Source organism: Emys orbicularis, chromosome 1, assembly GCF_028017835.1.
Source record: "Emys orbicularis isolate rEmyOrb1 chromosome 1, rEmyOrb1.hap1, whole genome shotgun sequence".
Lineage (NCBI taxonomy): Eukaryota > Metazoa > Chordata > Testudines > Emydidae > Emys > Emys orbicularis.
In genome coordinates this window covers 346,317,817-346,336,350 of record NC_088683.1, presented here as the reverse complement: position 1 = coordinate 346,336,350, position 18,534 = coordinate 346,317,817, and the positions used below count along the sequence as shown (strand labels likewise).

General features: G+C 42.0%; 1 protein-coding gene across 1 annotated transcript in view; it reads right to left on the bottom strand.

Moving 5' to 3' along the window:
* The window catches only part of RAB38 (RAB38, member RAS oncogene family), a 29,509-nt gene extending 17,769 nt beyond the window's left edge, over window positions 1-11,740 (bottom strand). The window contains exon 1 of the mRNA XM_065423321.1: window positions 11,536-11,740. Within this exon, the coding sequence (XP_065279393.1) occupies window positions 11,536-11,740 (205 nt within the window). The remainder of the gene's footprint in view (window positions 1-11,535) is intronic.
* Window positions 11,741-18,534: the final 6,794 nt, after the last annotated feature.

Below are 18,534 nucleotides of genomic sequence, written 5' to 3'. Positions count from 1 at the left end.
TGGGGGATAGAAGGGAACACGAGGGATGGGAAGACAGAGCAGGGTTTCACATGTATGAGGCTGGGGTCTTTCATGATCCAGTGGTGATGGTCAAGCATCCTCACTGGTGTGATGATGGTCTGGGCATCCCAAAGAGGCTCACCAATGAAGGACAGAGTCTCTGGAGCGAGGCAGAGGCCTGGCAGCCTTTCTGCAGGGAATCCCTCATGAATCTGTTCTTCCATTTCCTTGAAGGCAAAAGAAGACAAACACATGCAAAAGGGGAGCAGCAAAGACAGAAAATGCAGCTTCTATCTGGCGCTGACTCTAACTTACAACCTCATTGCTGGAGAAACACAGGCACAACACATGGTCTGGTCAGACACGCCAAGACCTGCCAAACTTGTACCAGCACTGGGCTGCTTAGGGCATTGTTTTTAGCTGCCTGTCTAGTCACAGGCTCACAGCAGTGTTGCAAAAGGTGCAGTCTTGGCCAGCTAAGCCAGGTGTTCATTAAACAAAAGGCAAAAAGAGAGTTAGGGGAAAGAGAAGAAATAAAGTGGGGAAGGAAAATGACACATGAGGAAGGAGGTGGAAGCAGGAAAACCAAGGCTCACATTCTAGGTGTTCAGGATTTAGCTGACGCTGGTGGAGGTGGCACTGTAATCTAGGTCCCTCTCTCTGGCCCAGTCTGGTCAGGAAAATGAAGGCCCAACAGTGTCATTGGTGGATCCTTGGGTCCCAGGAGATGGTTGGCGTGGCAATCATGATGGTAGAGCTCACTGGTTTTCGTCCCACCTGTCCTCCACATTTTGTCCCCCCCCCCCCCCCCAAAATCTCTTTTTTAAAGACTCCAAAAAGGGACAATGGGTGGAATGGTCCCTGCCCTAATTTTGTTCACCAATTAGGCCTAATTTCTGGCGTGCCATTTTGGGCCATTAATTTCCAGTTCCAGACTCTTGTTTACTGGTGATGTTCTTAACACCATCCTTGGGTGGGATCAGCAGACATTTTTGTTCAGACTAATCTAGTCTGTCTTTTAACTTTTGGACCTTTTTCTAAACAATGTAATACAACAATGTGAGCTGGACTTTTGTTACCTTGGACAACTGAGAGCACAGGTCTGTGCATAATAACCCACTCCGTCTTTTTGAAGCAGCTACTCTGCAGCCACTAGCCAAAGTCCTTTTCCTAGCAGACAAGTTCCTCCTGGCAAGAGCATGTAAGGTAGTATGCATTTTTGTGTCATAAAAAAAGAGGGTTGTCCTTCATCTTTCATACAATCACATTATTTCTTTAAAACAAAGGTGGTCACCAGCCTGTGAACCAATGGGCAAGAATTGTGTCCTAGGTATCCAAACAGTTTGATCATATACACAGAATAAACCACTTTCACTAAACTCCAATTATTTTCTAAGGACACTATGAGTTAAATATTCTGTACACTGTAAAGTACTGCACCGTGACTGTATCAAGTCACTGTACCAGTAAACTGACAAGTGTAACACTAATGACTGGTAAATTGGCACAAGATATACTCTGTTCCTGTTGCGATTGTGTAACTAATGGCCTCATTATTCAGTCCAGTTGTTGCATGTATTTCAAAAACTTTGTTGGGATAAATCACTGACGTTATGGGCTAAATTTGAAAACTTTATTGTAGTTAATCCATTATGATCTATTTGTGAGTAATGCAGTTGCAGCATAAGGTTGTTTGTCACTGTGATGCTTCCAGGGGCTACCCAGGGTTGTGAGGCATGTGGTTACTCTTGTCCTTAGTATAAGGAAGCTGAATCTGTCAGCTCCCCAATTCCACTGTCCGCAGGCAACACAAGCATTCCCCGCTAGGCCTGGCAGCCCCACCGTCACTCTACAGGTTAGCAATTGGCACATTCCAACCCTCGATCCCTCCAAGCATCTCCCTGGAGTGTCCAACCCTTAGACACTCGATCCACTTCTTCCAAAGAATCAATACACCACCGCTTACCAGTTCCAACTCAGATCTCTGCTCCGCTCAACACACAGCACTTAGATATGTTAATGGTGAAATAAAGTATATGATTATTTAACAAAGCACGGACATTCAAGTACTATAGCTGCAAGAAGTAGAAATATTGGGAAAAAATAGTTATATACAAAATAACACATTCTAGAGCCTAGACTTAATTAAGAAGATACTCTCATGTCTAATCTCATGCTCACCCCAAACCCTTACAGTGCTTTACAGCTAGACAGGCTGTGACCCTTCTTTCCTGAGACATGCACGTGGTCAGTTTGCCTCTTAGGTGAAGGCATGTCTTTTTGCACTCCAAGATATACCACGCCATCCTTTGTCTTTATTCATAAATGAGATACCCCTCTGCAGTTTGTTTCATCCTGTAGATTTCCTTCCTTGTAGATTTCACAGTCTCTCAGTTTGCACCTGGCTTAGGATGCAAATAGTCATACAATGTGAGGCATACAATACACAAGTGGTCAGACAGGGAGATAGTTGTCAGTTACCTGCTGACTGAAAAGAAATCTCAGAGGTATGTCAGCTCCTGATGACCTGCCTTATCTCCAAGACCTTAAGAGCAAAATTTGCAGTATAGATATATAACTCCTTAAATATTATCTATGCATACGTTTTGCAATGATTATGACGACCATTTGGCTATGGACTTTTGGTAGAGACCTCACATGCCACCCTTTGGTGAGCTATTACGCAGATATCTGACCCAGGGAATCCCTGTAAAACCCTATGCACCCCGCTGTATCTGCTGCTGGTTGGCATCAAGGGGTCCCTGGGTCAAAGTCACTAATAATCAAAACAATTACTTAATGCAGAGGCTCTCAAAGTGTGCTCCATTCACCACTGGTGGTCCCCGAAGAGCTGGCAAGTGCTACAGTGTTGACCCTGCCTCCTGCTCCAGCTGCTTTAACAGATGTCCAAGTTCTTCATTGCAAAGAAGAGCCTGGATGCATGTGAAAGCAGCTATTCACAAAGCGGAGACCACATTAGCAACCTCATTACATTAGGAGGAGGAGAAAAAGAAGCCGTGCAGACTTGGAGCCAACGGCTGAGCAAAGTAACCAAGACCCAGATCCTCAAAGGTATTTAAGCAACTAGCTCCCACTGAACGCAATGGGAGTTAGGTGCCTAAATACCTTTGAGGGTCTGGGCCTAAATTCTTTCCTGATGTTCTTTTTCCAATTACATTAGATGCCGTAAGGATTTTGTATAATTGTGAATGGGAAAGGAGGTTCTCCACAAACTACACATGTGTTTTATTAAGATGTGATCCTCATGAAGGAAAAGTGATCCCTTGCATTAATGTTTGTATGGTGCTTTGAAGTGGTGTTATAGCTAAAGTGCCAGCCAAACTCCTTTACCCCAAGGATTTTGACCTATACCAACTAATATCTTACTCTGCAGGTATACCTAATCCCAATTGGTGGGATTACTCATGGAATACAGTCCCATTCATTGTGAGTGTAGGTAGCAGAACCTGGCTTTATAAGTGGGGAGTTAGACACAGACAGTGCAGTGACTGAGTTAGCAAACAGACCAGTCATTATGCACTCAGCAGTATCTCAAACACAGCCTTGAACATTAGAATCTGTTTTACTGCAAGAGGGAGTGTTGATCGAGACACCAGGATTATCTCCTGCTCCTCACAGGATCTTTGGTTTCCTCCTTTACAGGGATGCGGAGAAGGGGGCTGGGCTGTAACTTGTCATCAGAAGCAGCAGAAATTTAAGGAATACTTGTTTGTTTGGCTCATGGGTACAACAGTGCATCTCTTTCCAGATCACACAATTTATTTATTTACGGCCAGATTCAGAGTACCTTCACTCATGTATTTTACTCTACAAGTGACCCCCAATGAGCTCAAGGTACTGAAGTAAGGTCACATACACCATGAGCAATCAGGATCTGAATACAACCTCACTCCACAAATGGTACCACTGGTCTCAGTGGAACCACTAGTGAGGCGTAAGGTATCATTCGACACAAGTAAAGATGAAGGACACCAAAATCTGGGCTTTATTGATTTCTAAAAATGCACCCTACATAATCTCACCAGCAACCACATCATAATTTATACTGCAACCATGAACATGTAGCTGACCAGTTATACTTTAAAAACTACCTCTGTATCTGCTCAGAGTCTGAAAAATATAAACCAAAAGTTAAAACTAACGCTTTCTGCTCCACAATTCTATCGCGTATCTGGCTAGAGTCTGTGGAACAGGCAGGCTTTGCACCGTGCCCTTAAGGCCATCACTTGAGCTATCAGCAGTGGAGGAAATTAATTCCAGAATTGAGAGCCCTCCACTAAAAACACCCTGCCAGCCATTCCCAGCCATTTAAATCTAGGTCAAGCGGTGTAGTTGATTTCGGCTGCAACAGAAGATCATGAAGAGAGAGGTGACTTCTTGGGGAGATAGTCATGGGCAGAGTGTATACCGCTGGCTCAAGGAGGCTAGTCCCCAACCCCGCCCCTTCCACCAGAGCCCAGAGCCCACCCCCCATGGCCACCGGCCCCTGCCCGAAGCTAGTGCCCCCAGCCCCGGAGCTCCAGGAGGGCGGGTGGTGCATGCAGCCCCAGCCCCATCCCAAGCTGGGGCCATGGCACAGGGGAACTAGGAAGAGCCAGAGTGGGAAGCAGGAGGGGGCCTGGGAGCAGATCATGGGCAGGGCCACACCTGGCTGTTTGGGAAGGCACAGCCTTCCCCTACCTATGATACCTGCTGCCCATGGAGATAGGCATGTGCTTTATAAGTCACTAGCACCCTTTTCAATTTCACCTGGAAGTGAAGAGGAAGTCAAATACTGGAGGACAGATATTTCCCTGCAGCCAGTTATCAGCATTCCCATATTACGTGATTTGAGCTTCAGTCAGCTCACCCTCATTCAAGCCCCTATATCAAATGCCCTTGGAAATCAGGGCCACTACACCACCCAGTTTTATTGTTGGTGGTGGTGTTGGTGTAGGAGTAGAAGTAAAACTGACTGGTGTCCACATACTAATGAAACTGCAGCCCAAACTACCTCACTTCCCTCCTCCCCCCACCTTCCACCCAGCTGCCTCATATGTATGAGGAACAGGGGAGATAGAGAACACATTGGGAGGGAAGGTTCGCTCCCTGGTGCAGTATAGACCTGCCCAGCAGGTCAGTGAAGGATGGCATTAAAGTAGAACTTCACCCCAGTGAGGCAGTGTGGAAATAGGACATGCTCATAGATGGGAACGCTAAGGATGTCTAGGGGACAGTGTGGCCATTGCAGGTAATAAAAGTGACAAAGGGTCTTGGAGAGAGGGGTATATTCTCAAAAATTACCATAGTTCACTTGGTTGTAACTCCTGGGGGCCTCTCAATAGGGATCCTGTAACCTATGTTACATCCTGTATGTCTCAGAGATCTTTGTCTCTTTGGTACCTAAGTTACATGGGTAGGCCTAGACTGGGCACCCCTGACTCACACTGTTGAGCATTTACTCCCAGAAGTAGTCACCAGTGGGAGTGAGTGTTCACCAGTGCGAGGTAGGGTTGCACATTCTAGCCTGTGATGTTCGTGTCCCCTGTGCTGTGCAGTCTTTCAAGGAATCTGTCAGCCAACAGTATGCAGACTGCCCTGCAACAGACAGGTTTGGGTTCATCTTTGTCCCCAGGATAAATACTTTTTCAGAGAATCTCCATGGCTAGGAGATTGTGGAAGGTTAAAAGCCAGGTCACAGCTGAACTGATCTTTCCTCCAAAGCTACCTCCACTCACCCCATTCTCTGTCACCGGGGCCACTATCCTGCTTCTCAACCAGGCCTGGGCGCTGGGAGTCATCTTTCACTCCTCCCCCGTCTCCCCGCACAATTCCAGGCCATATCCAAACACCGCTGCTTCTTCCACCATAGCATTTCTAAAATCTAACCCTTTCCTTCAGCCCACACAGCTCTTTCAAGCCATCATCTCCCATGTTGATTATGGCAACATTCCGGCTTCCTTCATATCAAGTATAAAGCTTTTTGTCATCACCTTCGGGGCCTGTCACAATTCTGCTCCTCCCTATTTGTCCACTCTTGCCTCTTATAACATCACCCCATGACCCTTTTTACTCTGTCAACGATGCCAGCCTTGAGCACCCATTCATTCGCTCTTCCCACAAAGCTCTTTCACATGAAATACCCTTCTTTAATTGAGCCATAAAACTACTCTCCCCCCCTTTTCTTCAAATCCCTTCCCAAGAGCAAGTTCTGCAGCACCTGTTGATGGCTACACTGAAGGACAGTTGAGGGGAAGTCAATATTTATTTGTATAATTACAACAACAACAAAAGAAAAAATGGAAATACTTTATAGGCAGAGCTAGTAGTGCTGCCTATAGTTAAGGTTTCCTGATAGTTACTATTCTAAGATCCTGTTTTCAGTTGCCTATGTTTTTGCCAAACTTTAACAGTTTGGGCTGAAATTTCACATACAAGGTGTCTGCATCAGGCTGAATTTTCTTGTCAAGTTTAAGCAAAAATGGTTCAGCCATTTGCGAAAACAAGATTAGGGACTAATATGTTGTTTTGTCCATGTTACAGTACATTTTTAAATCACTTCACTGAGAAGCCTCATGCTAGGTCATGGACATTCATTCAGCCTAAGAAATGCCCATCCCTCACATTAGGATATTGGGGGGAAATGTGGTTGTAGTGTATAGGAACCAGGTATTACCCCTTTAAATTGTTTGTGAGGTCTCTGTATTCAGGAATTGGGTAGTATCTAATTCTTATACACTACAACAATGGCCACATTTTCAAAGCCTTTGAAAGTCCACTTTAAATTTGGGTATTGGGCCTCCCCTAATGAACAAGCTAATGGAAAGTCAGTGGGCTAGGGAGCGAAATGTAAAGGGTCACTGACTGAATGTATCAGACTTTCCTGGTTCAGACAACTCTTGTTCCTGTCACCTTGTGAGAGGCAAAGGGTCCCACTGATTTGAAAATAAAATGGTTGGTGATGAAGGGAAATAGGAATCCCCTCCCATGGACTCTAGGGTAATGTGAGAATTCCACCCACAGCTTAAAAATAGTTGAGCCCACATTCCCTTTTTTGCCCATATTCTCTGGTGACTGGGGCGAGTGGGGGGCAGGACATCTCCTTCTACCTCCACTTTCAAGTAAAAATTAAAACAAAAAATCCAGTCCAAAACCAGGCCCAGATCCATCTGCTTGCCCACCAGGAGCTACAAGAGATTAAATGAATTCCTCCATCCCTATGGTTTAAGTAACCACCAACCTTTGCTGGGAGAATGGACAGGGTCAAGAGCTTTCTTTCTTCAGGGAGCTCTGAAACCTCCATACCCCTCCCCTTCCTCCCCTCTCCCCCCATTTCCCAGTGAGTAGCTTTCGGTCTGGGACTTTCCACCTCAAAATGGCCTTTCTCTGGTTATGGGGAAGACTCTGCACCATTTAAATCAGTGGGAATTTTGCCATTAGCTTCAGTGGGGGCTGGACTGGACCCTAAATTGGCATGCAGTGGATTTAGTCTCTGCCATCAACTGAGACTTGGGCAGCTTGGAAATCAGGCTGCAAATATAGTGTGCTGGCCCAGGCCCATAGATGATGACAGATCACATTACAAACCACAGACAGTCTCTGTGCAAGAGTGAAAGAAGAAGCGCATTTAAGGACATGGGACTTCTTCTTTATGACTGCAGAGCAGTAATTTCAAGGGAGCTTAGCTGAGAAATCACCGTGACTATCTTCTTTGTGCATATGACCCAAAATGTTTGGCATCCTTCTAAGGGCATGATCTACTGAGGACGTAATATGCTCAGCATTAATGAAAGGCTAGTTTGCTCATGATAGAGCCTAATGCTGTTATAGACTTTACAGCTTTTTAAACATTTGAATAGTATCTGTGCGAATGTGTCTGTCTCTGAAGGTGAAAATGGCATGGATGGGAAACAAACCCGTTTATAATACAATGCTGCTGTCTTCAATATGAGGGGCAGACACGGGCAAAAAGTAACAGGAGTCGATCCAAGCTAGGAAAATGCAAACCAATATATCGGAGAAAGCAATAATCCAACATGCATGTGCTCAGTGGGACAGGGAAACCTGGAAGCTATAATTCTGAAAGAGACCTAGGGAGTGATAGTGAACAGCAAATTAGACATGAGTTTGCAGCATAATACATTGTGGCTTCAAAACAGTTCTGGACTGTATTTGCCAAGCATACCACTGCAGGCCAAGTAGATAATAGTGTCTGTCTCCAAGGCTCTGATTCAAACTATGCCTGGTATTTTTGGTTTAAGGTTTAGGCACCACCTTCCAAAAGTATACTGACAAATTGGAGGGAGCTCAGAAAAGAACAACAAAAAGATAAGGGGCATGCAGGGACTGGAAGATTAACAGAGCTAATTATCTATCTCTTGGCTAATCAATAGCTAAAGGAGGATTGGATAACAGCCTACAACTATTTGAAGGGTGTGAAATCCAAGTTGCAAGAGTATTTATGTAGGGACATACTCTGAAATATAACTACGAGTAACAGAATGAGGTTAAGATAGGGAAAAGGTAGGCTGTGTATTAGGAAAAACTTCCTGAGTATTGGTTTGTGGAATACCCTCCCCATGGATGTGCCGGAAACACAGTTGCTTGGAATTTTTAGAACTTGCCTTGATTAAAACACTAAATTCATAGATTTTTTTAAAGGCCAAAGTGGACCATTATGCTCACTTAGTCAGAGCTTTTGTAGAAAACAGGCTGTACAGCGTCACCAAGTAATTCCTGCATCAAGTCCATAACTTCGCTAGAGCACATTTTTTAGAAAGGCATCCAATCTTAACTTAAAGACGTCAAGTGACGGAGAATCCACCTCATCCCTTGTTAAATTGATCTAATAGTTAATTACCCTCCCTGTTTAAAGTTTGTGCTTTATTTCTAGTCTAAATTTAATCCAGTTTCAGCTTCTAGTTATTAGATCTCATTATGCCTTTTTTTCTGCTACATTAAGAATACTAAGAGATATACCATCAGGGATATTCCTGCAGTGGCAGGGGATAGCACTGAATGAGCTAGTTTTGTCTTTTCCATCTCTTACTTCTATGTCTCAATGAGCTATTCTGTGCACAAACACCTCACTGGAAAGTATAAATTCATTCTAGAAATAATGCAGTCACCAGGGGCTCTAATCTTCGGTGGTGCTGTAATAGCAATTGTCAATGCTCAGCACCATTCAGAATCAAGCCCCATGCTACTTTTTCTGCTGAGCAAATTATGGGCTCGATCCTGCAATTTACTACCGTGTGTAGCGCCACTGAAATGGACAATTGTTCTACTCATACGAGTAAGCGCTATGTTTGGTAGTACATTCAGTGACCATTGAAGTGGGGAGCATATAAGAACTCAGACTGATAAATCTGCAGGATCTTCTGCTTTTAGTGCTGCCCTAATTCAAAGCCAAACCTATCCATTTGTTTTGTAGGATAAAGGGCATTGCTTCCTCTGCAAAGCTAAGCATTACCTTACAAAGATATTTTCCAAAATAGACCCAGAGCAGCTCTGGAATTTCATTTGTCCCCTCTTATACTTTGGATATTTGTATTTTGCTCGCAGTGGTTCTTGGCAGTCAGAATAAAAGAAACAAAACACTGCTTGTGTTCACTGCCCGTCCCCAATCAAATTTATTTCCCTCTGATTTTCAAGCAACGTGTTTTTCACACCAGCCAGCTGCCTTATTCATGGTAGCTTTAAAACCAGAATTGTGCTGGTTTGAATTTAAAGTGTAGCTTACAGAAGTTATTTTTTATTTTACATTGGTCAGCAACTAAAACTCCTTAGAAGCCAGACACTAGAACTCAGATGGTAACTTCTGTTTGTTATTGAGCACTGTACTGACCTTCATTGAGATTTTTGGAGTTTAGCAATTCAGTTTAAGTTTAAGTACTGTAATTCTCTCTGTCATGTGTGATCACTCAGAGATTGTACTAGCCATTGAATACTACTGCTTGGTGTAATTGCTTTCAAACCTTCTGCTGCCTGACTGAAAGCTACATCATATGATCCAACAGCACATGATTAGCAGTTTAATATAGTCTCTGGAACAAGGCATGCAAAAGAAGTTTTTAAAAACTGTGAGTACATGTCTCATTAGAGATGCTGCATCTGTTTTTAAGGATTTAAATAGTTTTAATATTGTGCATACACCATCTTCTGTGGTGTGTGTAGTTTTGATAGTACAGTGCCAAATTCAGAGCTCAGATATGAGCTAGCTCATCTGTCTATGCCAAATACACAAGTATATAAAATCCCCTTATTCAAAAAGCATGCTAAGAATTTTCTTATTTCACTGGCCTCAGTAGGTGTAATTCTAGAGTAAGTCAATAAACCTAAAATACAGGTCAGAAGTCAGAATGTAAGTAGAGCAGATAAAATTTTCTCTGAAGTTCCTTACTTGTAAAGGTAACTTCTTAATTCATTTGAATGAAAAAGGCCTTCCTTTGTGTTATAGTAGTATAAAAAATTCTGAGTTATAGTAGTAGTATTTAAGGTTCCTCTCTTATATAGACTAAATGAAAAATTGGTACTGACATGCTAAATATGCTGTTGAGACATATTTACATTTTGCACACTGAAACCCAATTAATGATTATAAAGAGAGACTGTGAAAATGAAAACTCATGATTTTAATTAGAAGCAAAATATAGGACAGTGCAAAAAAAGAAAACTTTCTCAAAATATCTATTGCAATGATGTGGCCTTATTCTGTTTAAAAAATGGAAATAAAATAGGCATGATAGGATGTTGTTCCTTTTTTATTCTTTTTTTCATGATGCAGAATAATTTACCAAATTTTGCTTTATATTACTGTAAAATGTCTAGGAAATATTAGTAAACTATTTATTGACAAGTGAGGTTATTCCTCAAATAGAAATAGTGATTTTTTTTTTTTAAACGGTGTGAATAACTCTATTTGATTGCACTGGGGGGGGGGGGAGGGGGGAAGGGGAGGAACAGAAAGGAAAAAAATCAAAGAAGTTTGCTAAAATAACCCAACAATAGCTTTTCCTCGGTTAATAACTACAAAAATCACATTAACAATCCTGATGAGCCTTTTCTTCCTCCAGAAAATGCACAATGAGGAGACCATTTTTCCCAGTCCCACAAAAAATAAACCAACCCAAACCCCAAAACCTCTTAGGATTGTCAGGCAGGGTGGGTGAGAACAATTTGAATGAGAGGGGGAAATCATAAAAGTGATGAGAGACTCTGTCAATGTGCCCCTGTCACAGTGTGCATGTACATGGCTGGGGAAAAAGATGAGCGAGACTAGACAGAACTTCCTTACCACTGAATCCCCAAGGGGAGGGCGTACCCTCCCTCCCCCACCCTTGGGGGAGCTCTGAAGTTTTGATCTAACCTGAGGGGTTCTCTCCTAGGTCTCCTCCATTGTTTTTAAAGCATCAGTAGTTCCCAGTTCAAGGCTTGTTGCTGTTTTGGGTTAATACTTTGTGCAATACTAGACAGATGTGGGAGGAAGGGAATTGGACACCTCCCTCTGTCACATCCCTTCCCCTCTGTACTAACCAGCAATATCCCAGAGCTGCAGCCGTACCACCGTCTCAGCATCCCAGTTGAGCACCTTCAAGGCAAAGTCCACCCCAATGGTGGCCCGGTAGTGAGGGGAGAAGTTCTGGTGGACGTAGCGCTTGATGATGCTGGTTTTGCCCACACCTAGGTCCCCAATCACCAGTAGCTTGTAGAGATGCTCTTTCTGACTAGGCTTCTGCATCTTCCCTGCTGCTGCTGCTGCTCCCTGATTGCATGCTCTGCTGGTAGGATCCTGCCAGGCTGAGGGGGAGAGAGGGAGTGAGGAACCAGGGAGGGAAGAAGTGAAGGGAGGTGGAGGCTCTCTCCCCTATCACAGAAGCAGCAACGCCCAGATCCAGCAGCCAGCCGAGCTGGAGGATGAAAGAAACATGAGAACAAATCAAGCAGGAAAAGTCTTCCAACAAAGTTTTTTTTTTTGCAGAGTTTAGTGTGAGGTGTCTGTGGGCTAAGTAATACCACAGGGACTAAAGGGTTTGCATGGAAGACAATGCAATAGACAGCCCGGGCCATGTTTCACTGCTTGTTGCACCGAGAGTCCCTCATGTGTGAATTAGATTTAAGGCAATTTTTAAGAACACTCATCCTTTAATAATGGATATTTTCCCCTCTGTGTGTTTCAACAAGCACGCAACATACCAGGCATTAAAAAAAAGAAGAAAAAGAAATTTCCTTTCAGATCATCACAGCTTGGCTAAGGCCTGGTATACACTTAAAAGTTTTACTGATATACCTATGGTTAAGGATGCAAGGTTTTTTTAGCATAATTGTTATACCAGTAAAAGCCTTCATGTGGATGAAGTTATTCCAGTACAAAGGTGACTTATTCCCTTTCCCGTATAGGAATAGTTACGCCAATATAAAGCATCTTTAGATCAATATCACTGCTTCCACATTAGAGGATTTGTACCACTTTAACTATACTGGAATAGTTAAGATTGTATACCATTTAAGGGTAAACAAGCTCATAGCCACTCCACACAACTGATTTAGTGTTGTTCTTCCTGTTCATAGAACTGGAATCTAAAATGAAACATGATGCACACCAGTTCCAGCAGCGTTTTCCTGGAATGCTGATAAACTTCACTCATGAGAAACAGGACAGTATTGCAGAATATGGATGTGGGTGGTCATTGCTCTGTTTGTCAAAATCAAAAGCCCCAACCCTGCAAAAACATATATGTATGCTTAACTTTACACAGTATGAGTGGTCCCATTTGCCTAGGCTAGGAGACCTAGGCTTTCATTTTGAGAGCTATCATGGTAATCAGAAGTTAGGAATTGTAGAAAATTGATAAGGGAAGCCAAGGGACACAAGAAGATCTCTATGACCAGCAGTGTTAAGGACAATAAAAAAGAGTTTTTTAAGTATATTAAGAACAAAATGAATCCTGGTCCATTAAAAGATGAAAAGGATAGAATGATCAGTAATAATGCAGAAAATTCAGAAGTGTTCTGTAAATATTTTTATTCTGTATTTGAGGGAAAACAGATGATACAGTCTTATTATATGGTGATTATAAAACTCTTTCCATTCCACTAGTATCTTTGGAGGATGTTAAATAGAAACTACTGAAGTCAGACATTTTTAAATTAGCAGGTCCAGATAACTTACATCTAAGAGTTTTATAAGTTGCTGAGGAATTCACTGGACTCTTAATACTGATTTTCAATAAGTCTGTGAGCACTGGGAAAGTTCTAGAAGACTACAAGAAAGCTAATGTTGTACCAATATTTAAAAAGGGCAAATGGGATATCAGCCTGACATGGATCCCAGGCAAGATAATGAAGCAGCTGATACGTGACTCAATTAACAAAGAATTAAACGAGGGTAATGTAATTAATGCAAATCAACATGGTTTTATGGAATACATCTTGTTGAAGTAACTGATATTTCTTTGATGAGATTATAAGATTCATTGATAAAGGTAATAGTGTTGAAGTAATATACTTAGACTTCTGTAAGGCATTTGACTTGGTACCACACAACATTTTGATTAAAAAACTAGAATGATATAAAATTAATATTGCACAGTCTGTAAGTACCTACATGGAGAGCAACTATTTAATAATGGGCTCTTCAGTCTAGCAGAGAAGGGTAGAAAACAATCCAATGGCTGGAAGTTGAAGCTAGACAAACTCAGACTGGAAATAAGGTGTAAATTTTTAACTATGAGAGTAATTAACAAATGGAACAACTTGCCAACGATCGTGGTGGATTTTCCATCATTGATGATTTTTAAATATGGTAATGGATGTGGTAAGAGAACTTAAATAGGAAGTATATTGATAGAGAATATTTATAAATATTTAAATGGAAAAAAAGTTTTGAAGTTATTTCCATTTTGCCAAGTTTGAACTAATCCATTTATTCTTTTTTCAATTTTTTTACATTTTTTCATAGAAGTTTTTATCCAAATGTTTATTTAAATGATTAGTGAATTTTTTCATTTATTAAAATACAGGTTTTCAGTAAACAAAACATTCCAATAACCATTTCAATAAGATTTTTCATAAAAACTTCTATACCCATTGAATTTAAAAGTTTTGCAAAAAATTTTGTGAAAATGGAAAATTTCAAAAAAGTCAATAGTTTTTCTTAAAATTCTTTTGTTTTTAAAGATAAAATAAACCCTTTATTTCAAAAAATTTCAATCCACTCTTGTTTGTAGCCCTTCTATGTGGAACAATGACACTGATAGGCTACGGCTTTGTCATGGAGGTCGCGGAAGGCACGGAATCCGTGACTTCCAAAGACCTCTGTGACTTCAGCCCTGGCCACTGGGAGCTGTGAGATACCCTTGCCGCCTGAGGCAGCGGGCCCCCAAACTTTCAGCCGCCAGGGGCAGTGGGGGTACTCCACAGCTCCCAGCTGCCGCAGGCATGGGGGGAATCCCCACAGTTCCCCACCAGCCATGCCAGCAGGGGGCACCCCAGTAGCTCCCCAGCCACCACCCCGGGGCAGGAGGACCCCCACAGCACCCCACTGCCACCATGGGGCAGGAGGACCCCAGCAGCTCTCCACTGCAGCAGTGGCAGGGGGATCTCTGCAGCTCCCCACCACTGCAGCAGCAGCAGGGGGATCCCTGCAGCTCCCCACCACCGCAGTGGGGCAGGGTGACCCCTGCAGCTCCCCTGCTGCTGTGCGGGGACAGGGGGACCCTGCAGCTCCCAACTCACCCCGTGGCAGCAGGGGGACCCCTGCAGCTCCCCCCTGCGGCGGTGGCAGGGGGATTCCCGCAGCTCCCCACCTCTGGGGAGAGGGCAGGGAGATCCTGCAGCTTCCTTCCACCGCTGGTGGCAGGGGGGACCCTGGAGCTCTGAGCCCCTCACGGTGGTGGGGGGGCCCAGAGCTCCCAGCCACCCCCAGCTGCCTAGCCCCTTCCCATTTTATCATAGATATTTTTGGAAAAGTCAGGGAAAGGTCACGGCTTCTGTGAATTTTTCTTTATTGCCCATGACCTGTCCGTGACTTTTACTTAATATATGCATGACAAAATCTTACTGGCAGGGTATGCCCACCCTGTATATTGGAGGTGTGATTGAGCACATGTGGCATACCTCTCTTTAACTGGGCTAGCTTGCTAAACACAGCGGTGAAGCCATAGCAGCATGGCATTAGCTTTACAAGCCCGCCTGGGGAACGTCCCTGTGCTGCCTTGGCTTCATTGTTATTTTTTGTGAGCTGTCTCAATCACGGCTTGCTTGGGTATGCCTTCATGTGCTGGGATCACACCTTCTCACTGTGTTTTGGACACACCCAGAGTCTAAATAGCTGCTATGTTGACTGTAGCCAGCCAGACTGAAATGGCAACAATTTAGGGGAAAAGTCAACATACTCCATCCAAACAGTTGTTAACTTTGGCCCGATCCTGTGTTGTCAAACCACGCATTGAATTTGCATTGTTATCTTTGGGTATACAACATGTGACTCTTATTCCTGCATATCTCTAGAACACAAATAAATTGCACTTATACAGCATTTACCAGCCAAGGATCTCCAAGTGCTCACTACACACCTGTGAGGAAGGGTGTATTAGTGACCCTATTTCACAGACGAGAAAACTGATGCAAAGAGTGGTTATGAACATAGGAAATATAGGAATTTACATATTGGAGTAGACCCAACATCCATCTAGTCAGTATCTTATCTCTGACAGTGGCCAATACTAATGGCCAAAGGTGCAAGAAACTCCATAGTAGGTAGGGGTAGGATAATTTGCCACATATTAATGTCTTATCCCAATCCCTAATAATCAGAGTTTGGCTTAAACCCTGAAGCATGAGGTTGTATATCCCTTTCAAAATTCTTGTTAGTATTAGCTATTATAATGCTGGATATTCCTGTTCGTCATAAAAATGTCCAATCCCTCTTTGAATCTTGCTAAACTCTTGCCATCAGAGACCTCTTAAAATAATAGACTCAAAAATGATAGAATCGTAGGACTGGAAGGGACCACAAGACAATCTTTTCTCTCTATTGTTGGTGCATGACCTTATTCTATACATCTTAACTAGTCCATCAGTCTATTTCTATGAGATCCAGGGAATAAGCATACTGTAAACAAAATGTCAAATTATTTGGTACTTTAATGTTCAGCTTTTAATAATCTGTGTCTCCTCTAACAAACACATATAGACTAATTATTTTATTGTCAATACAAATTATTTTAAAAATGAAAACGTATGTGACAATAATAGTTTCTCATATTACTTTACCTTTGTAATCCAAGTACTTGCATCCCCCATTCTCAACCCATATTTATTGTCATCTCTTGCTATGCTACGGGTCTGTTTCAGGTATAAAATCCTTGTGGTGGGAATTTGTCACTTTTAGTGGCCTGGTAGGTGCTCCATACACGCCAGGCATTCTATAAATAACAAGAACAGAAAGCTGCAACAAACTAGATGTAGTAGTTTGAGGGAAGATGTGTAACCCTGTCTACAGTAGTGTTTTTTAGGATTGCTCTGATATCAGTGCCAGAGATCATAGACTTTGGGCCAGGGACTATGGATGAAGTTCTGATCTCATTGAAGTCAGTAGTAATTGGGCCCAGGATTTCATCACGTCTTTGTACAGCACTTAGTACAGTAGGGCCTCAATCCTCATCGAGGTCTTTGGTTGCTACTGCAATACAAGTAAATAATATTTTCCTGGGTGGTGCAATGGCTTTATGCAAAAGTAGTTGGGTTTCCATAGCTTTAGTCAAAGAGGCTGATGGGGACTATGAGAAATGCATGTACTCATATGCACTTAACTATCTAGGTTTTTATACAACATCCATCAGTGCATTTCTGATTGCTTCACATGTCTTAGATGGCATGGACTGTGCTCTCAGTCAAACAGTATACAACAGAATTTGCATTATATAGAGCAGAGAAGGAAGTAAAATAAAAAAGATTTACACAAAACTCAAATGACACCGTACTATTTTGTACTTTAGATTTTTCTCTTTAAAAATAATATGAATTATAGAAAAGAAATTTTAAGCCTAGGCTTCTGCCAAACTCTGAGATCATAGATTATTTCTTATGCTGTGTCTTGATATCTGTAGCTTGCTAAATAAGAGAGAGAGAGTTCACCTTTCATTAACAAATTATCTCCTTCACTTGTCATGGCACATTCACTGACTCTGTTATGGGGGTGCTAACACATAGCAGAAACATCCTTTTACCAAGAAATATACTGTTTTAGGGAAAGCTGTGCATTTCCTTCCACTTTTCTCCTTAAGACAAGAAAGATTGCATTAATTTGGATTTCTCTCTATTTCCAAAGTTCTTCTGATGAAGACATACCTTGGGGTGAATTGACTATTGACTCATCAAACACACCTGTAATGGAATGGCTGTTGACTTACCAAACACAGCTATAGAGCTCCATTGATTAAATTATTGTGTTTAAGTTATAATTAACTTTCAGACAGACATTTTATCAGAAAAGACATTTGCATTAATATGCAAACAATCTCTTGTGCAATCCAGAGAGGTAGCTATTAATTTGTTCCTGTGGTCAAGTGTCAAAGGTTATTATTCTGAAGAAGGTTAGAATTTCAACATGCATTGGTACTAAGACATTGAAATCCCAGTCCATATGACAGTTGAAATTATGTTATCAGAGGTGTGGCTTGGATGAGTTTCCTCCCCTGAATTATGTTCTGACTTTGTTACTAAAACAGGCTATAGACAATTTTTTAGGGGGAGTCTATAGCAAGGTTTATTTAACCTCAGAAACACCTCTATCCACAATGGTTGGGAACATTTTTCTAGCACAGTTAAGTCACAGTATAGAGAAGGACTTAAAGTGACTTAATACTGTAGCTTGGGTCCTGATCCTGCAATGAAGGGCTTGTAGGTAAAATCCTGCCCCTGCATGGAACTAATTGATATCAGTGGGGCTATGTGCAGGGGATCTTCCCACACAGAGCCAAACATCAGGTGGAAATAGATTCCAAATTTTAAAATCGATTAGTGCATTAATAATCCTATTTTAAAAATGAGAATTAAAAGCTCCCTGATACAAACACCCATTTTGATGAGAGGACTTCACTTAGCTACTCAAATCATGCCATAAAGCAAACACTTGTATGGAAGGCCATGATCCATTGTACTTTCTACATGAGTTAGAGCAGTACATCAGCAAGACACTACCATTAAGTTAAAATCATGCTTTTTTTTCTGAATACAAGTTTATATCAGCATTAACCATCTCCTCTTTTCCTAATGCTGAATTATTTATCGAGTTCATAGGTTGTTCCATGTCTGAAGGGCATGGTCCTTTTTTAAAAATTATCACAGCACTCAATTGCTTTTGAAAGAATTCCATGCAGTTGGCTTTTCTGAAATAAAATGGGTAGAATGAAGATGCTTCATTTTAGGCATTGGTCAGATAATATGGTGATGATTGCTATAGAAAAGCCAATCAATTAATCAATCAATAAAGTTAGTGAGTCAACAAGTTACATGACAGTAAATGGGTGT